Source organism: Arvicola amphibius, chromosome 10, assembly GCF_903992535.2.
Source record: "Arvicola amphibius chromosome 10, mArvAmp1.2, whole genome shotgun sequence".
Taxonomy (NCBI): Eukaryota; Metazoa; Chordata; class Mammalia; order Rodentia; family Cricetidae; genus Arvicola; species Arvicola amphibius.
The window spans coordinates 59262637-59283642 of NC_052056.1; the positions used below are offsets into that span (position 1 = coordinate 59262637).

At 43.8% G+C, this 21006-nt stretch overlaps 1 protein-coding gene across 1 annotated transcript; it reads right to left on the minus strand.

Annotated features, from left to right (window-relative positions):
- Positions 1 to 2286: 2286 nt before the first annotated feature.
- Positions 2287 to 14626, minus strand: Ropn1 (rhophilin associated tail protein 1). Its single transcript, XM_038346777.1, has 5 exons — positions 14511 to 14626; positions 11481 to 11598; positions 10163 to 10324; positions 4374 to 4549; positions 2287 to 2424 (listed from the first exon to the last, which is right to left on the minus strand). Exons 1-5 carry the CDS (start codon positions 14624 to 14626, stop codon positions 2358 to 2360), a joined length of 639 nt encoding a protein of 212 aa, XP_038202705.1. The 3' UTR covers positions 2287 to 2357.
- Positions 14627 to 21006: the final 6380 nt, after the last annotated feature.

The window sequence follows — 21006 nt, forward strand, 5'->3', positions numbered from 1 at the left end:
AGCTTTGGACTACAAACTGCTCAGGACCATTTTGAGGTGGCTAGCTGAGATGATCCAACCTTCCAGACTACTCTAGCCAGGACTTGAGACAAATCCTGCACTTTCTCATTACACAGAGATTGGACAACAAATGAAACAGCTCTCTCTCCCAGAACTTGACAATTAACCCCAATTTTTCTTTTCAGGATCCTCTAAAGATGCTATCACCCCCATATAGCAAGAAGTAAATTTAAGAGCAAGACGCCTACATGCCCAAGAGATAGGATGTGTGGTTTATGATCATTCAATGAGTTATTGATATTTGTCATTGTTTAGGGGGCTTGGTTATAGGTAGAAAGTTGAATAAAGGAGATTAGACTCAGAGTTCTTGTTTCAAAAAAGGGAGAAATATAGATATAAGATTATTGAATCTACTCTGAAAAGAAATAAAGGGGGATATAATGAAATAGGATTAAACAGTAGATTATTGAATCTACTTTTAACCAAAAAGCTACTACTGGTTTTAAATATTTTGCATTGGTTTGGATTTTTGTATATTGATACAAAGTTGAGATTATTTTTGTTAGAACATACTGTACATACATTTCTAATCTTGTTATAAAACCTATAAAACTCATTTAACAATGTAAATCAAATGTCTAGGCCTTGAAAGCTATTATTCCCAACTATTTAGGATAACAAGGAAATGCAGGTTAGCAATTAATCACCTATTACAATTGAACTTGTAGTCATATTAGTTTTGTTTTCAAGGTCAAACAGAGATATATTTTAGATAGGCAGACCATCTTCAAACACTTCAGAGATCTGCAGATTATGGCATTTAAGATGTTTTATTAACATAGGTTATTCTTATTTTTTTTAGGACAATGGCAGCACCAATCTACTTCAGAGAAGATGATGAGCATCAAAGAAACTTTCTTTGTGGCAAAGGTTAGCTACTGGGTAGGAAAGTGTTCTTGCCTCAACCGCTGACAGTGTGCTATCCAAATTGGACAAGCAGGACAACTGCCAAATTTTGCCAAGACAAGTTAGGAGAGTCCTTCAGAATATCCTGCTTCACAGAGAAATCTGTCAGATATGCTAGGCCTACAGGCCAAAGATAGTGTCCCAACACTGCAGAGGAAACGGGGTGACTCCAGGCAGCCAGCTGTTTTTGTCATTTCTCACTTTTTTTTGGAAGCTGCTAGCTTGTACTTCCTGCTTATTCAGGTACTGTTATTTCCATTTTGGGGTCTTTGATTGGATTGATGATTTTATAGCTATAGTTTTAGTTTTCCTCGTTACCAGATTCAGAAAAGAAATTCACTGAAGAAATGTAAAATATATAAGGTTGAGAGACATCAAAAGATAGTCTTTTTGGTAATGCAAGTTAGAATAGAAAGTGAATTAGGTACCACCTTTTGGACTCACCAAGATAGGATAGATATGGAGTATTTTCTCTGAATTTGTCTATTGTTAATGGACTAGACATTGTTGATGTATTTATTGCCTGTATATATTGTAGTTATTGTATTTATTGTATATAGTTTCTTACATAAGTTATAACATGTTTTTAAATTTTTAGACAATAAAAGGGGAAAGGTGATATTTTGTTTGTACAAATAAATCTTTCCTGAAGATTAGAGGGCAGAGCTTAGCCACTAGCTAACCATAGAGCTCTGGATGTCTGTACAGACAGAAAGGAAATGATAAGGCTAGACTAGGAGAGACGAAGTGCTGTGGCTGGGAGGAGAGAGGAAGTGATAAGGCAGGAGGAGAGAGGAGCTCAGTCTCTTTCAGCAGTGAAGTTGAGTAGGTAAAGTGGCTGTGGTTTTGCTCCTTTGTCTCTCTGATCTCAGCATTTCCCCCAGTATCTGACTCTGGGCTTTCATTGTTAAGACCTACTAGAACTTATGCTATACAAATTTTTGTTATTCATCTGAAATTCATGTTCAACTGGGTACTTTAACTTTTACCTTGCAACCTTATACCTCAATAAAAATTGGTAACTAAATGAATAGATGCATGATGAGCAAATGGAGCAGTGGATGAGCAAAAGTTGATGACCAGGATCCTTATGTAAATGACACCCAGCAATCACAAAGCATCACAATCACGGCAGTCGGCCTTTCTGCCTTTTAAAATTCAGTCTGGCTGTGACTTGAGATGAGTTTGGGAACCAAGTTTTATGAGCCACCTCTACACCATGTGTGAGTGCCTTGTCCCAGCAACCTTACATCTGAATTCCACACATTTCTGGCTAATTGTTTATTAGTTGTGCCAGTTGTAAAAGAAAATTGACTTTGGGTGGTGTCTGGAGCTCACTTATTCTGAAGTACACCTCTGTATCTTCCTTTAAAACTGTCAGAATTGTGCTTTTATTCCAGCCGAACCCTAGGGTTTTGAGTAAAGTCATTCACCTTGATTAAGCCATCAGGACCAATTCTGTTTGGGAAATAAAAATAGATATCTGGAATTAGATTTAGAGAGCAATTTAAAAAGTATATTATATATATATATATATATATATATATATATATATATCACCCAAATTAATTTCATTGCTGCTGCCCCCAAGGCTCTTATTCTTTTTCTTTAATTAAAAATGTTATTATTGTATGTGCACAATGTACGTGTGGAGGCCAGAGGACAACTCTATGGAGTTGCTTCTGTCTATCCTTACAGGTATGGTGGTCTGAATGAGAATGGCACCCCTAGGCTCATACATTTGAGTGTCTGGTCCTCAGCTGGTAGAACTGTTTAGGATAATTTAGAGGGTATGGCCTTGTTGGAAGAAGTGTATCATCAACAAGGGCGGGCTTTGCGACTTCAGAAACCTCAGGCCATTCCCAGTGTCTAGCTCTCTCCGTCTTTCGTTTGTGGATCAAATGTAAGCCCTCAGCACCAGCTCCAGCAATATGCCTGTGGTGTGCTCTCCCGCCATAATGGCCATGGCTCTAACCCTCTGGACTCCAATAAACTCTGCCTTCTGTAAGCTGCGTTGGTTATAGTATCTCTTCACAGCAATAGGAAAGCCATCAGGACACACGGGCTCCAAGATCACATTCAGGTCATCCGGCTTGACCAGCAAGCACTTTTATTAGCAGAGTCACCTTGCTGGCCCCTTTCTCTTTAGTCTTGATTGCCTAATCGTCTGCCTCCCTCCCCCTCTCCTCTTTCTCTTTGGTTTTCTTCTCTGTTTTCCTCTGCCTCTACCTCTTCTTTCTCCTCCATTGGTCAACTTAAACTCATGCAGAGGCACCTGGCTGGTTTATTAAGACACAAGCTCCTGGGCCTCACCCCAGAATTTCTTATCCTATAAATCCATGGTGAGCCTTGGATTCTGTGCTTCTAATATGCTCCAGGTGGGGGCTGCTTCAGTTAACCTCTGAAACCCTCCATGGGTCACTCTCCTATACTGTTCCTTTTCTAAATCACAGAAAAGTATGCAGATGTTCCTTGACTTTGAATCCCATTGTAAGTGGAAAAGACCATGTTGAGGGGCTGCAGAGATGGCCCAGATGTTAAGAGTGCACATTGCTCTTGCAGAGGACCCGAGCTGAGTTTCTAGCACCCGTGCTGGTTGGCTCATAACCACCTGTAACTCTGGCTTTGGGATATCTGGCATCTTTGACCTCCAAGAGCACATGTCACATGCACATGACTACCACCTCTTCATCATTAAAACAGACCTTAAAATGTAAAGAATCTTTTCTTTCTAAAGAAATAAAATTTTAAGCTGGGCGGTGGTGGCGCACGCCTTTAATCCCAGCACTCGGGAGGCAGAGGCAGGCGGATCTCTGAGTTCGAGGCCAGCCTGGTCTACAAGAAAAACCAAAAAAAAAAAAAAATAAAAAATAAAATTTTAGCCGGGCGGTGGTGGCGCACGCCTTTAATCCCAGCACTCGGGAGGCAGAGGCAGGCGGATCTCTGTGAGTTCGAGAGCAGCCTGGTCTACAAGAGCTAGTTCCAGGACAGGCTCCAAAGCCACAGAGAAACCCTGTCTCGAAAAACCAAAAAAAAAAAAAAATTAAGAAATAAAATTTTCATAATGTACTTAATACCCCAAACCTATCTGGGCCATCTCAGATCAGCCACACACTAGACTATAAAGTACTGCTTCCCTAGCAATATAAAAAGCTGGTTGTTAGCTGTGATTTGGTGCATCTGTCAGCATCAGGGGAGATTATTGTACTGCAATATTGCTAACCCAGGAAATTATATCAAAGTTCAAAAAAATGAAATTTAGTTTCTACTGAATATGAATTCTTGTACGTCATTATAAAATTAAGAATTGTAGACGAAGCTACCAATGACAGGGACTGTCAGCAGCAGCCTCGCCCCTAGGTCCACGCCAGTACACGTTTGCTCTCCCTTGCTAACAGTTTACTCACACTTCCTGTTCAATGTAGTTGAGCATCCTGCTGACGTGGGATGAAGAGATCTCTCCATCCACTTCGGCAATGTATGTGTAGAGAAACTGGAAGGTGCTGAAGGGGATCCGGGGCTGTCCTCCATCATGATCGCTGGACAGCACTTCACACACTATCTTGAGAGTTTTGGCAATGGTCTAGAAAACCATAAGACAGGAGGAGGAGAAAATCACTCTTCCGGGCTAGACCCCTGAGATCAGGCTAGACCCAGGAAAGAAAACAAAGTCACTGCTCACGGAGGGTGGAGTGAGGGTAACCCAAGACTCCAGAAAGCTAACATGTCAATCAACCCATTCCTTCTGAACACTGACTACCGCATGTCTTACCTTTCTTTCTGGAAGCAAATTCGATTTATAAACTGAAAAGTACTTGGAGATATTTGTAAGTTTAATTAGAAGAACCTCTTCCAAGGAGAAGCAGCTTTTCATTCTATAAAATTAGCACTCTCTTGGGCCGGGGAGATGGTGGGGTGAGAAAAGGGGCTGGGCACACAAAGCCTGGTGGCCTGAGTGTGATTCTCAGGACTCACATGTTGGAGAGTGTTATGGCATCCCCATGCCTTCCCAGTGGGGAACCACACCAAGGGCACAGGGATTACTAAAGGAAAAATTGGTGCAACAGTAGTTCTGGCTAATGCATAGAAGGGAGCCAGGCTTGCACAGACATCCCCAGCGGTGTATGCAGCTTCACAGTCCCCAGCTACATTTTGAGTAATTAAACATGTTCCAAGGCTTGATGCTTGAACAAGTGGGGAGACTTACAGTGTAACATATTATTATAGCTGTCTCAAGCCAGCCCAGGCTGCTCCTCCCAGGCAGGTGTCAACCAGGAACAGAATCCTGCTCTCCCTGATAAGAGAACTGAGTACTCCTTAGCTAAATTCTGATCTGTGTAACTTAGCGTTTCCTAAGAAAGTTTAGTAGACCCTTTGAAACATCAACTTATTATTCACAGTTTTTCCTAGAAGAGAGCCAACTCCTGCAGCCCGGCCTCTGACCCTGTGCACATGCACACATGCATAGTGAACAAATGAAAAATGGGGAAAAAAAGAAAATTAGAAATATTTATTACCTTCCAACTTTATCTCCTAAAGTGTAGAGATCTCTCTCTCTCTCGCTACCTACCTATATAAATATATATAATAAATATAAGACACACACATACACACACACACACACACACACACACACACACCTGGGGCAAAGCCCATAATATATATATAATTTAATTATATAACATAATAATATAATAAAAGAAGAGTTGAGGGAAGTGTACTATTTCTTTTCTTTTTTCTCTGTTTTTCGAGACAGGGTTTCTCTGTACCTTTGAGTCTATCCTGGAACTAGCTCTTGTAGACCAGGCTGGCCTCGAACTCACAGAGATCCACCTACCTCTGCCTCCTGAGTGCTGGGATTAAAGGCGTGCACCACCACTGCCCAGAGGAAGTGTACTATTTCTAAAGAGATAGGAGGCCCACAAGATAAACACCCATTCTTCATGAGGATCCACTTAAGTAAAACCATCTAATAAATAGTCCTGGTTAGTTATTGTCAACTTGACACAACCTAGCACCACCTAGAAGAGGGAACCTCAATAGAGAAATTGCTTTGATCAGATTGGCTCGTTGGGCATGTCTGCTTTATGACGAATTCGTGTCAGAGGGCACAGTTCACTGTAGAGGCACCATCTTCAGGCAGGATGCCCTGGACTGTGTAAGAAAGCTCCTGACATCAATAATGAGTAGTCATCCAGTAAACAGTGTTCTTCCATGGTTTCTGCTTGTTTTCCTGCCTTTACTTCCCTCAGTGATGGGCTGTGGACATGGAAGTATAAGGTGAAGTAATTCTTTTCCTCCCCAAATTGTCTTTGGTCAGAGATTTATTACAGTATCAGAAAAATGACCTCCTCTCTCTCTCTCTCTCTCTCTCTCTCTCTCTCTCTCTCTCTCACACACACACACACACACACACACAAACACACACACACACACATACACACACACACACACACACACGCACATTTTGCTAAAGCTGCCAATGAAAAGATACATACTCCAGGGCTCAGTCAAGAATTCGTCCTGAGTGGTGAGCTAAGTGCCTTGGGATGAGTAAGCAGCTGCTATATGTCCTTATACATGACCAGCCAAAGAAGTTTTGTGGATGTTCAGCTCCCATCCCCTCCTAGAAGGCAAAGACTGTCTGGATGGTGCATCTTTTACTGTGAGGCCTAAGAGGATGTGAATAAATTTGGCTCATCTTCCTAGAGACGGTTTCACTGAATGGCAGTGATTTTTAAAGGTCTTTTGCCCTAATTAATTACTATGCATTTTGAGTTAATAGTTAATTTTTATATCCATTTAACTCACATTGTATAAAATAGGATCTTTGACATGTAACAGTTTAAATATAATAAACCCTAGGTGTCAAAAAACTACTGTTGTTTATAGCTTTGAAACAGGTCAGTCTCCTGTTACATGTCTTCTGGGGTGGGGGTCGAATGGCAAGATGTGTGTGTGAGGCTGTTGGTGGGTAGGGAAAGCCTAAGTGTCAGATGAAAGCAGTTTGGAGTGTGTGTGTGTGTGTGTGTGTGTGTGTGTGTGTGTGTGTGTGTGTGTGTACTGAGCTGCATAATTCTGCCCACAGTATTTCCTAATACAATTCTGTCCCTCTACTTCCTGTGCTGTCCTCTTTTTGGGGTACTATTATAGGCTCCACCCAAGTTCTTAAGCCCCAGAATTTCAGAATTTAAAGGGTTAATGAGAACTGAACAAAATGGTGAATACCTGTAGTTGAAGCACTCAGGAGGCTGAGGCAGGAGGATGGACAGACCATCGGAGCGATCTAATGACCTGCTGCCAAAAAGCGCAACACCAAGACAAAATGCCACCCACCATAAACGTTAAAAAGCCAACTAAATTGCAGCGAGATGAGCAGGGTGGACCTTAGCTCGGCACGACTGGTGTGTAGTGTGTGGCAGGGATGGTGGAGAGAATGCACAGGCTCTGACACGGGAGGAGGAAGTTCCTTCAGAAGAAACCACCTGCTAACATCACCACCTTGAACTGTCTGGCCTCCATGGCGGTAAGACAATACTTTTTTGTTGTGTAAACCACCCAGCCTGTGGTAAGTTGTCCCAGCCCTTGCAAGCAGCTAGGTGCTTTAGGCCTCTAAATTCTAAGGGCCTCATACTTACAAAATATTCTATGTTTGGTTATGTGTGTGTGAGCATGTGCACATGGGTACATGAGTGTAAGTTCCTCACAGTCTAGACCAGGGTGAGGAAGTTCAAGATCCAGGGCTGACAGCAACCTGTTTTTCTTAGGAGGTGGTTCCTTGCTGTAGTCTCTTATGGTGGAAGGGGCAAACAACCTCCCCCAATCTCCATTTATTAGATTGTCCAGTCCCTGTTACTGAGGACTGCACTCTCGTGACTTCAGGCCCAACTCCTTGCAAGATTTCAGCACATGAGTTCAGGGAACACAAGCCGACTGCTTACAGCATGGAGCAGCCTCACAATTAAGCTCCAGCATGGCATAAGTGAGTATAGACATTTTCCTGGTTTCACAGGCACCTTTGGTATAGACTATACTTCCAGGCTGACTTCACTCCTGCGTATTGGTGGGCACAATGAAGGGCATGAGGCTGTTTTGGTGGAAGCAGATAAGTGGGGCAGAAAGTCTGGACCTTATAGAATACCTGATCCAACATCCTTGTTTTGGAAGAGATGGAGAAAAATACAGCTCACCTCCTGGCTTCCTCCAAGTTTGGGAGGCAGGCACATCAGAGCAAGCCTGCCAGGTATGTGATGTGCAAAGCAGAAAAGGAGTTGTGGCTTTTCCAAAGACACCCCCAGGCTACTGTGAGGTATGGGGCATGAAGATGACCCTGTCATCTCACACAGCTTACTGTGAGCTGATGAGGACAAAGTACACAAAACACTGGTGTGGGCCGGGGGAGGGGCATGGAGCAACACCAGGGAAACCTGAGATGGGCTAGTGGGGACCGTGGGGACCATTATGATGCTTTGACCAAACCAAGAGATGCAAAAGCCTAAGCTACAAGTGGCATTGCAGTGAAGACCAGAGGGCCTAAAGAGGCCACACACCCTTTCATCCCAGATCAGCCCTTGCCTAAAGCATTACATTGCTACTTTGGAGAAGAGCATGAGGAACCCCAGAAGCAGCGTTTACCTGGAGGCGGTTTCATTTGTGGCACCAGTCTAAGCGCTAAGACTGGATCAGATCTACTCAGTTCCTACTCTATCCTTTGAAGATGGGGCAGATAAGGTCAGAATTAACAGAGAAAGAGAATCTCAGAGCATCTTGTTAATAAAGTGCAGACTTATGAGACTTTAATAAAAAGTGTGCATTTTAAAGTAGTTTTCTTTTCTGATTTCTTTTGCTCCTTGAGGTCCTTCCCCCAAGAAATGTGAGCTTCATCCTGGTTGACAGGACATTTGCCCTGCCATGTTTGCCTGCCCCCCGCCCCACCACCTGCCCTTGGAGAATAGTCATTTATTCATTATGTAATGTTTCTATGAAAGACAATGAAAAAAAAACCCACAAATATTCCTCTCTTTCCTCCTCTCTGGAGAAATGATTATGAATCGGTTGCAGGGGAAACCCACGGGAAAAGTTGGATTACAATATTTCTGCTAAATTTACACAAAAGAAAAAATGCCAAGTACGTGTTCGGAGCACATTTGAAAAGGAAGACCAAGATCGTGCCTGGCTGTGCTGAGAGATCCAAGTTCCTTTTTCATCTTTGTTCGTCTGTGTGGAGGCAATGATCTCCTAACTGACTTTTACATGTATCTCAGGGCTTTAGAAATGAGTGAAAACTCACTCTCATAAAAACATTCCTGATTCATTTTGGTTCATTATCAGTGACTAATGAGTAAGTCCACCTAGACGATACCTCGTTTTAAAATTCACATAAAAGCTGGCTTCAGCATTTCCTTCTTTCAAAACAGGAAAACTTTTCCAATTTTTAAACTAATTTGGAAAAGGCCTGAGTTGGTGTGAACTTTCCCTCTCTAAGATTATGATTCTAGAAATCAAAACCTTTTCTTTTTTTCCTTTGAAAAATGTTTCAAATCCTCTTTGCTTTCTCTTTTTCTGACTCTTATGTCCACTTGCGTTTGCCAGCTGTTTTTTCATCAGGCTGGATGCCCCTTTAAGGTCGCCACCATCATGGCTTCCAGGTATCTAGACCCCACAAGTAAACAACGACTTATACAGCTAGAAAACATGAACGAAGAACGGACTGAAAATCCATCTGAGGGTAAGGGTTAAAGGTCACAAAAAACCCAAAGCCAATCTTGGCCAGCTCCTGCAGAGCCTGGTGAGAGCTGCCCCATCCTTTCCCCACACCTCTTGGTTCTGATGACCGAGCCTGGAAATGACCTAATTCAGAGAGCGGAAGAAGGCACAAAAGGCAATTTTCTTTTCACCACCTCTGGGGAGCTGAAAGGGAGCAGATGTATTGTCCTTCCAGGCCCAGAGAAAAGTTATGGGACATTTCAAAGTTTGTCTTTTGCACATTGAGAACCGAATCCAGAGCTTCACCTGCACCAATGTGCCGAGTCATGCCAGCCCTCCGCCCTGGGAGACACAGTACAACACACCAATGTGCTGGGTCATGCTAACCCTCCACCCTAGGAGATACAATAGAGATACACCAATGTGCCAAGTCATGCCAGCCCTCTGCCCTGGGAGACACAGTACAGGCACACAACCAAAGCTCACTTACAACTCCGAGAGAGCTACACGCAAGGGCTAAAAACTTGAGCCACTCAATCTCCTCCGTGAAGCGACCCACGTTCATCACACTGTTAAACAGATCTGTTGGGAGATTCAGCACCTTCCACATCTGGGCCAGCTCATCTGCGTGGATGATCAGTCGGCCAGCAACCTTCAGGACAGAGGACACACAAGAGACACGTGAGCGCCTCAAGCAAGATGCTCTGAGTTCTCCCAGCACTAGGAGGGGGATGGGGAGCTGGAGAGGCTTGAGGGGCCCACTGGACAGTTGCCTTTGCGAGGCTGTGACACAGTTTTAGTATTTTAAAATTCCAGACGTCAGAATTATGGGAAAGAGATCCATTTATAGTACATTCCATTTGTAAATGATGCCTTTATGGTTTCTAGTTTTGTTCTTCGGTTGCCCGTGTAAGGTCGACAGAGGCTTGCCTGAGACATTTAATGAATCAAGAATGACATTGTCTCTTCCAGACTACACAGGGTTCTCTGCACTGAGTCTCACATATATTCCTCCTGTCTCTGAAAGAGTGATGTGGTACCCTATGGCTGACCTATAGGGTTTAGCATGGATGCCTAACATTAATGGGTCCAGGAACTTGAGAGCTCTGCCATGTTCACTCCACAGAAAACTTGGCAGTTAGAAAGCAGACGGAAAAGGATGGGTGGCAGTTAGCTAATGGCACGGTGAGGGTGCAGATGCCCCATTAAGTGTCCCAACCATTTGCCAGGGCCTCTGAGCCCTGGGAAATGCTGGAACCCAAGCTCCAGTGGGTCCCCAGTCATCCAAGCCTCCCCTAATGTGGGGCACCATGCCGCTCAACCATATCCTGTTAACTGGACAAACCACCAGTTTCTCAAGCCAGTCCCTCCTTTTCCATCACAGGCCAGCTCCCGGGGGAATGTGTGGGGATTGGCACGCTTTGTCCTGAAGGTTGGGCTGTGCCTGTACTTGGCACGGTGGTGAAAGCAGAGTCTGCACTTCCTCTCCAGACTGCGCGAGACCTCTCATGGTCTGGATCCATCAGGGAGATGCTGAGGAACCCGGGGAGTTACTGTCTCTAGGCTAGGCAGCATTCATTCCACTGAGGCCCCAAATAACCTTCCAGATTTGGGGGAATCTGTGATGACCCCAGGAGACAGCCATCCATCAGTTTCTTCCATACTGATTCCTGTTTATCTGAAGGAAGCCCTTTCAGGCCAGGCTTTAGTAAACTTTGGGGTAGTGCTATGGCTACCTGCCTGGCGGAAGTACAGGTAACCCATGCCTAACTCATTCAGTCTCCACACCATCCATGAGTTCTCCATACCCGAGAATGCAGGACCTTCAACAGCTCGGGTGTCAGCTCAGCCCAGTTGGACAAAGTGACTTGCTCAGACCTCTCTCTCACTGGAGGCATCTCTCCACGGGACATGGCCCCAAAATACCTGCAGAGAAAAGGGAGTAGAGGAAGGCTCCCAGGCTCCAGGGACCGCTGGATAATTTATTTACTCTTCTTTCCTCTTTCTTTTGGAGGAAGTGAGTAGTTAAAAAAAACAGTATTTTACCGTCTTTAGTTCGTTTGCATAAGGACAAAGTCTGATTGTGTCATTTCCACTTTAAGGAATGAGGAACGCTTAGGGAATTAAAGGGTTTTCTTTTCTCTAAGAATAATGGGGGACAATCAAGAAAACTTTGCCAAGCCATCACCCGAGGCATGTTCAGTCACCCCTCCCATCCCTTCTTAATATTTTATTCGCATGCACAGACAAACGGAGATCCTAGGACATTTATAGGATATCTGTATGTGTGTGTTTGGTAGGTGGGGGGAAACGTGTGTCTATGAAAATAAGAGAAGATAGAATGTTCCAGAGGTGAGTGAGGCCAGCATGGGACCTTATGAAGGGGAGAAGGACAGTAAGGCATGTCAAGGAGGGGATAAAACAACATGATACGGAGCGTACAAGGCACCCCTTCTCTTCCCTCAGAACTTAGTTAAATATGGCTGCCGTGTGTCGCAGCTTTGTGGGAAGGACTTGATTTGGGGGTGATGTGAAAGATAGGTCAGGTCCTATTTCAAGACTGGGCAAGATAGGAAATAAGCCGCCTGCCACCCAGAGAGGATGTGGGCAACAAGATGCCAGGGTCTGTCCCCATCAAAACCTCTACCCCTTCCTGCCCTCACACCATTCCTTTCTTCAGAAGCAGGTAGCATAAAATACAGAGGGTGTTTTATAAAAGGCCTCTGTAGGGTCAGTATACATGACGGAGCTAACTATTGCCCATCTCTGAGACACAAGACAAGCAGGACTAAAGAGACGTGGATCCAAAGAGTAACTTCTAGTCCCTGGCTGGAGGTCCTCAGCTGTAGAAATACTTTGATGCTTTTGAACCTTTACCTGGGAACTCTCTGGAGGCAGACCAGTGTTTGGGTGGGGACAGATACAATGGGACACCTAGAACGGGATTGTGGCCTCTGACTTTACAACCAGATGAGGGAGCGAGCTGAAATGGCAGGAATAGCAATCCCACCGCACCATTATACAGATGAGCCTGGGTAGAGTTCCTCTTGGCACTCTCGGAGGAACACTATATGAATTGTGTTATTGGTTAGAAATTGGCGGAAATGAAGCCGAATCCATGGACTCAGCCCTCTAAATCTCTGAGCTCCATTTGCACGTGAATGATTCCATGGTTATGGTTGGAGAGATTTAGGTTCTCACACAGCCTGCTGCAGGACAAATTGGCATCTGCCCCACTGATGCTGGGAGAATTGGCTTCTACATTGTTGGGGCACAGGGGAGGAAATTCCTGCGTGTGATGAATTAAACACTTATTTTATCCTGGAGATACCTGGTGGCATCCATGTGCTGGAACCCTACAAGTTTGGGAGCCGCAGAAAATGAGTGGTTGAGGGCTTTTGATGTCTAAATGGGAGGCAGAATGTTCTTAGGCCGTGCTCTTTTTCATTGCAGTTGAAGTACAGACTGATCTTGCATGGATGTCTCAAAAAATGTGTATATATCTCACCACACAATATGGAGCAAGCAGGCTACAGCGGTAGAAAGTTATTCTCCATAAATGTCAGGGACAATATCAAGAAATGTCATTTTTCTTCCGATAACCGAGGAGCACAAGAACAATAAAATGGAGTTTTAAGCAATCATATGGCATAATACAAAATCTGTCTATGCCAAAAGAAATCAGTCTTCTGACATTAAAGTGTAATCTTAGAGGTAATACATACAGTTCAAAATAGAAAACGACACAGGAGTCATGACTAAGCAAAGCAACTCCCTTTAGGCCATTTAAAAGCAACAGGGCTTTACTTTCTAAAGGGCTTCATCCTGGCTCAACCTGGGAGCCTGGGAGCTTATGCCTCCTGAAAGGGCTCCACAGCTTTGTCTCCACCACCTGCTGGATGTACCCACACACACCTCAGGTTCTCTTTCCCCAAGCCCTTTCCCTCCACAGGCCGAGGTATCTTCCCGCAAAGGCACCGCTAAGGAAGTAACCCGCCAGCGAGAGAAACAGTTAGAAAAGGACCTGGGAGCGTCTGTTAGCTCCCAGCCCAGGCACAGAGGCTGCCCAGTTTCCAGCAGGCACGTGTAAGAAGCAGTTTCATAGTTGAGAAGCTTTCTATGTGAAGCGGCCACGATGAGGTCAGCCCGCTGAGCAGCCTCCAGGGGCCCTTCGAGGAGCAAGGGTGCTAGAGGCACACCATGGAGCCCAGCCTTGACCTCGTCACCCAGTTCTGCCTCCTTTTCCAGAAAGTCATGTGACCACGGACATCTTCGTGCAGAGGGGAGGGATCAATTTTAGGATTTTTTTTTTTAAATCAATAACAGGCCCCCTCCCCCAGCCCCTAGACGGGATGCAAAGCGTCTTTATTCTGGCACAAGTTTGAGTTTCCACAGCCTTGAAGGAAGGTGTTTCATTAATCAGAGGGAACCAGCTTGGAGAGAGACCACCTCCTCCTCTTTCCTGCGGGATCGCGCACCGCCCCACTAGGTGTATTGCTGCCATCTAGCGGTGAGAAGCGCAAACCAAGGAAAGGTGAGTTGAGCTGCAAGCCAGATTCCCAGGCCCCTTCCAACCAGGACAAGCTGATGGGAGGCAAGGATGGCCTAGGTGGTCCTGTGCTAAGAGTGACGTGGTAAACTAACTGCTAGTCTTTACCCCAGGACACTTGGCCTACTTCCTCCTATGCTACGAGCTTAGGGAAGGACATCCCATCCTCTCTCTGTTTGATACATTTATTTTTAAAACTCAGCTTCTCCTTAACAGCCTGATTGCCAATCTCTTCAGTTTCCCACAAACCATCTTTCCTCACCCTTGCCCTTTGATAGGAACAACTTACTCGGCCGCCCACTGGATGAGATCCGGAGGCTGGGTCCGAATAGCAGCTTTGGTGAACTGCTTCAGCAGTTCCGGCAGCTCCGGGGGGATGCATACTTGTTTGTCTGTCTGAGGCATTGATCGCTTCCCCTAAGCGCACGACAAAACAGAACACGGGGATTGTATTTGAGTCATCAGCAGTCATGAACTGTAAAAGGCGAAGGATTTATACGATCTGAAGAGAAACCAGAGTTAGCAATCATGAACTGTAAGACAGCAGTCTGGAAGAAGAGGTCCCACAGACCCGATATGATCCTTGTTTTGGATGATTGGCTAGCACACAAGATATATGCAGTCTAGAAAGTAGAGTACTCATCTTTACATTGTGCTGTATGCTTTGCTTTGCTTGTTTTTGGTTTTTTTTTTTTTTTTTTCTTTTTGAGACAGGATTTCGCTGTGTTACAGCTCTAGCTGTCCTGGAACTTGCTTTTGTAGACCTTGAACTCTCAGAGATCTGCTACCTCTGCCTCCTGAGTGCTGGGATTGACCACAGCCTGGCTACATTGTGCTGTAAATAATTAAGTCCTTTACATAAAAAATACAAGTACTTAAAAAATAGAAACCAGCAGAAGTAAACAAAAACATTCCTTAATATGTCATCCCCAAATCTTGAATTTTTTTGTAAAAAAATTCAACCTACATATGTATAGTGTGTGGTGTGTGCATAAATAAAAGACAGGGTTACACAAAGAAGCTTATGTAGCACCGAATCATGAAAACCTTTTTGTGCTCCCTCAACACTTCACTGGATGAGAACTGTAGCAAAACTGACTCCATGAGTCCTATTCTATGATTTGACACTAGGTCTTTTCCAAATCAAGGCCGTTATTAAACAGTCAGTTGATGAACCACACTCTTTATATCTGTGTGTTCTTGCCTACTCTAACATTTTCATGTTATATAAACATGAAAATCTACAGATGGAATACACTCCTCTGTACAAACAAACAAAGGATTCAAAGTCTCTGAAGGAGGCAGACTCAAAAGAGTAAACTGTCCCAGCTTCAAAACACCGAGATGGCGGACAGATCTCAGCAAGCACCTTGTGTACTGCCTTGCTGAGCTTGCAGTAAAGAGGGAAATCTTCAGCTGCCAAATCAAGAATGTGACAGAGAGCCCAGAATGGGGAACACATGAAGAATTTGAGCTGACCCTGGAGGCAAACGTGGCTGGAAAGAACTTGAATGCAGGCTATAAAAGGCAGTGCAAGGAGGGAAGAGACCAGGGATTGGCCCACCAACACGAAATGACTAAACCAAAGGACCCTCTCCCTTTCTGGCCTGCACTTGAGACCCCACAGGAACATCATCTTTTGTGTGGGTGCAAAGGATAACATCTTTAGTGTAAGAACGCAGATTGGAAACAACTGTGTGTAGATTCACACACGGAGAGCTGGCTCCATAGATTTTTGTGGGGGGAGAAAGCAGCCCCAAGAGGGTGACATTACATGCAAGAGCTAAGTTTAGATTGATACCAGCAATGCCTACTTGGGAAACCCCAAGACCATAGATAGCTGTGGTCTTAGGTTAGTGGTGTTTCTCTACTTTTTGTTTTGTTTTTTGTTTCGTTTTGTTTTTTGAAGACAGGGCTTCTCTGTAACTTTGGAGTCTCTCCCTGGAACTTGCTCTGCAGACAAGCTGGCTTCAAACTCACAGAGATCCGCCTGACTTTGCCTTCTGAGTGCTGGGATTAAAGGCGTCTGCCACACACTGACTGGCCTTGCCGCTACTTTTTAGTTATTCATTCATTTGGAAGATGAGGATATAAAGATGTTTAATTTTAAACTTCACAAAATGTCAACTGTGTGTACGTTTTACTAATACTTCTCACAAGCTAATACAGAAGATTATAATCGGCATAAAAGTAACTGCTAGATATGTAAAAAGGAGAAACAGAATTTAAGTACACCCAATGCTGCTCCACACAAAACAAAGAAACAAAATCCCCCAAACCCAAAACATCCTGATCAGTTCAAACAAGACAAAACATGAGGTGGGGAGGAAACCTAGGAAAAGTGAACTAATAAGACAGTTGAAAAGAATCCATGCTTAACTCTAACCACAATAAAAGGAAGTAGCCTTAAGCGTGCCAGTGAAATATAGAAATCTGGTGTAAACTCTAGGGACAGTCAAAGCTGAGAAAGCCTGCAAAGGCAGAACCATGGAAGGTGAAAAGGCACAAACCACCAACCAACCAGATTTAGATGCTGGTTTAGATGTCACTATGGCTAAGAGAGACTTCAAGGCAAACCACTTTAGGAGAAAGATTTCCTGTGTCATGATAAAGTCTTTGGATACTGCCATCACAGGGCCATTCTGAGTCTGGAGATACATCACCATGGGGGACTCTCATGGTGCCTAGGGGAAAGCAGGGAAATGTTTGGTATCCTCTAAATTTTATAAATATATTAATAATGATTAAGGGTGAGAAGTACCAGTCTAGTATTGGCAGTACACCACCATAGGGGAGTCTCACAGTGCTCAGGAGAAAGTAGAGAGTTCATTGCTTGGGATCCTCTCAGTATTGTAATAATGACTAGGGGTGAGAAATACCAATTCAGAATTGGTAGTTTCCCTGGTTGGAGTGGGAGACGATGTTATCAGGGAGATACAAAAGGGGTTTCTATTGCTGGGAAGAGGCACCATGACCATGGCAACTCTTACAAAGGAAGACATTTAATTGAGGTGGCGGCTTACAGTTTCAGAGGTTTGGTCCATTGTTATCATGGTGAGGAACATGGGGCATACAGGCAGACGTGGTGCTGGCTATGTCTTGATCAGAAGGCAACAAGATGTAGACTGTGCCATTGGGCAGTATCTTGGGCAAAGGAGACCTCAAAACCCACCCTCAAGGTGATACACTTCCTCCAACAAGGCGATCCATACCTACTCCAACAAAGTCACACCTCCTAATAGTGCCACTCCTTATGAGCTCATGGTGGGGGCCAATTACATCCGAGCTACCACATACCTATATTTATATTAAACACTTTATTTTTTTATGTATAAGCTCTGTTTTCCAAAGCTACTGTTGCAAGTCGTTTTTGTTTTGTTTTGAGTCCAGGTCTCATGTAGCTCAGGCTGGCCCTGAACACACTTTGTAGTGAGAATGTCTTTAAACACATGATCATCCTGTTTCCGCCTCCAATTGCTGGGTTTACAGATATTAGCCACCAAGTGCAGCCTTGTAGATTGATTTGGATGACTTTTCAACCTATTTTATTTAACAGACAACAGTGCCTTCGATTGCTTATTTGTGTGTGTCTGAATTTATTCTGATAAAATATGTAGCATGAGATTTACCATTTTGTTTTCAGTGTACAGCATTACATATATCCACATTTCTCTGTAGTCAGCACACACACACACAGACAGACACACGCACACAAACACACACACACAGACACACACACACACACACACACACGTTTCCAGAGCTATCTCATGATCTCCACTGGAAACTCTAGGATTGGACATATAACAACAGCCAATAACAACAGCTCTGCCTTCTCATGCCATGAATTTTATTTCCTTTAGGAGCCTTATAGACAGGGGCCATACACATTTGTCCTTCTGGATCTGTAGATTTTGTTTAGTATAATGTCTTTCTGCTTCATGCATGGTGCAGCATGTGCTAAAATCTCCGTCCTTTTTAGGCATGCATAACATTCCATAAACACACAGCCCCTTTTGGTTGTTTTGCTTATACATTCATCTGTCAATGGGCATTTGTAATAGGCTGTTGGCATCTTTCAGCTATTTTAATGATCCTGCTTTGAACATGAGTGCACAAATATTCAGTTGTTCCCGGCTTTCCTTGTTTTGTATAACCAGAGGTAGAATTGCTGGGCCACATGGTGAGTTCAACCAAAGTTTTTGAGGAACCAAGAGGCTATTTTCCACAGTGGATGCACCATCTACTGTCTTAAAATATTTTGACAGGATCTTAAGAAAAAAGGTGCGGGGGGGGCATGTGGGGGTATGGAATGCAGGGGCTCATGTATGCTAGCAAGCACTGTCCTACTGAGCTATATCCGCAGATTACCAAACTACCTGAACACAACACTTGTCTTCTGTCCTGGGGCCTCAAAGCCCTGCAGTCAGGTGCTCGCTAGGTCCTTTGAATCACACTAAATCCCATTGATAGTTCCTTTGATGTGTGCCTCCTGCTCATTCCTCTCTATCTCTGCCCCTCTATCCCTGACCCCTCTCTTCCTCACTCACTGAATCCCCATTTCAGGTCATTCTCTGGTCCATCCTACCCAGGTCACATCCATCTTCCTGACTGCTTTTTGTAGACCAGAAAGCCCTGCTCACAAAACAGCGATCAGACCCAGACCGTCAAGGTTCTCTATGATCTGTGCATAATCTAAACTCCCTACTTCCTGCGGCTATTGCCAACACTGTCTGCTGTGCCCACTGCCTAAGGAATTACACTTGCAGAGTCGACACCTTCGTTTCTCCGTTTCCCTTGGGAAGTTACTGCCGCTCGAATGGCCTCCTTTTCTTCTATTCAAACCCTGCTCAACCCCAGAATTCACCTTGAGATCATCCTGAGCTTTCCTAGAAAACCTGGGTAGCAGCAAGTATTGTTGACATTTTGTATCCAATCCTGCCCTGTCTCTTACTTTACTCAGGGAAGCAGAGCTCCTTGCGGTGGCTGTCGAGATGGAGAGCAGGTGTGCAGAGAGAGAGAGAGATTTGTAAACAGTTTACAGTGATGCGAAGTCTACAGCCATTTGCAAGCAGACAGGAGTTGAAATTATATTTGGATGCTGTTTGGCACAGTCAGTAAACTTGCAGATTTCAGTACCTTTTTTTTTTTTTGTGCTTAAACTTTTATGCGTAACACCTGCCACCAGGCATACATAGAGGGCCTTCCCCATTATACACGACAATAAAACATCCCTGTAAATCTGATTTTCGCTTTAACCATGTTACATTTATTATCAGTGTCAATCTTTGTGCATACGTGTTTCAAAGTATTTTTTAAGTTTGTTCTTGAATTTTCACATTAGTTCTTTGTAACAAACTGTATGCCTCCATAAATCATCATTATCTGTCTCTAATAATTTACATTTGTTCATTTATAACTAGATCATGTCCTTATTCTAGGCTTTTTGTGCTGAGGAGTCAAACGCAGAGTCTTGCCCAGGGTAGATAAGGCTCCACCACTGGCTTCATCTCCGACCTTGGGTTTTGAGACAAGATCTAAGATCTAGGTTGGCTGTGCACTCAAGAGCCTTCTGCTTCCCAAGAGCTGAGATTACAGAGCCATCATGCCTGGCTATTTTGGTTTTTGATCTTAATCTGAAATCAAACATTTAATGGATTTTTTTAAAAAAAGATGACTTTTTTGTTTATAGAAATTGCAAATGCTTCCTTCTAAAAACAAAAATAGAAAATAATACAACCAATTCAATAAAATCTAACTTTAACATAATAAAAACTTCAAAATATTTTAATTGTATAGCTCTTGAAATAAATACTTATATTGAAATATTACCATTTTAATTATTATATTCAATATTTCTTAAATTTCCTCCTTATTTAAATGTTCAAAATTTTAAAGGTTTCAACTTGGCTTTCTTTGAAAATCAATGTTGCAGTCAAAACTCACAGCCTCCTTGAACACCACCTCACACAAAACCCACAGCCTCCGCGAACACCCTACATGAAACCCACAGCCTCCGTGAACACCCTACATGAAACCCACAGCCTCCGCGAACACCTCACACACACTGTTTTCTGCTGTAAAGAATTGCCTAGCAGCTGTGAGGCTCTGGGTTGATCTTTTGCTCCAGAAAAAAAAAACCCAGAATATTCCTAAGTATTATAAATTTTATTAATTAGCTCAGCATTTTTAAAAGACTAGCAAATCATTCAGTAATTGAAATATAATTCACTTAGGAATATACAGAGAGGGACTATTTTAATTTGTACTCTCTTCTCTGTTCAATTTTTGTAAGCCTAATGATGCTTGGGAAAACCAGGGAAAGAACAAAACTGTGCCAGGCATATTATGCCAAGGCCTTAAGAAACAATCTAACGATACAATGTCCCTTGTGAGTGCAATGTGTTTATTTACTGGGGGGGGGGCACAGGTGCCACAGAGCACCTGTAGAGGTCAGAGGCCAACTTGCACGAGTTGGTTCTCCTCTTCCACTCTGCAGGTCCCAAGGACTGAACTCAGATCCTCAGGCTTGGCGTTAGTACCTCTGCCGACCTAACCACCTTTCCAGCACCCTCCCCCCAAAAGCAGATAAAAATTCTGTTTTTAAAAATTACACTGTGTGGGGCCGGGCGGTGGTGGCGCACGCCTTTAATCCCAGCACTCGGGAGGCAGAGGCAGGCGGATCTCTGAGTTCGAGGCCAGCCTGGTCTACAAGAGCTAGTTCCAGGACAGGCTCTAGAAACTACAGGGAAACCCTGTCTCAAAAAAACAAACAAAAAAAAATT

What these genes read in the sequence shown, in the direction of transcription:
- Ropn1 (XM_038346777.1), bottom strand. Translation starts at nt 14,626, where the DNA reads ATGCCTCAGACAGACAAACAAGTATGCATCCCCCCGGAGCTGCCGGAA. An exon ending in CTCATCCAGTGGGCGGCCGA is followed by an intron (nt 11,599 to 14,510) that starts GTAAGTTGTTCC and finishes TTTTCTCTGCAG; the next exon opens with GTATTTTGGGGCCATGTCCC. An exon ending in CGTGTAGCTCTCTCGGAGTT is followed by an intron (nt 4,550 to 10,162) that starts GTAAGTGAGCTT and finishes ATGGTTTTCTAG; the next exon opens with ACCATTGCCAAAACTCTCAA.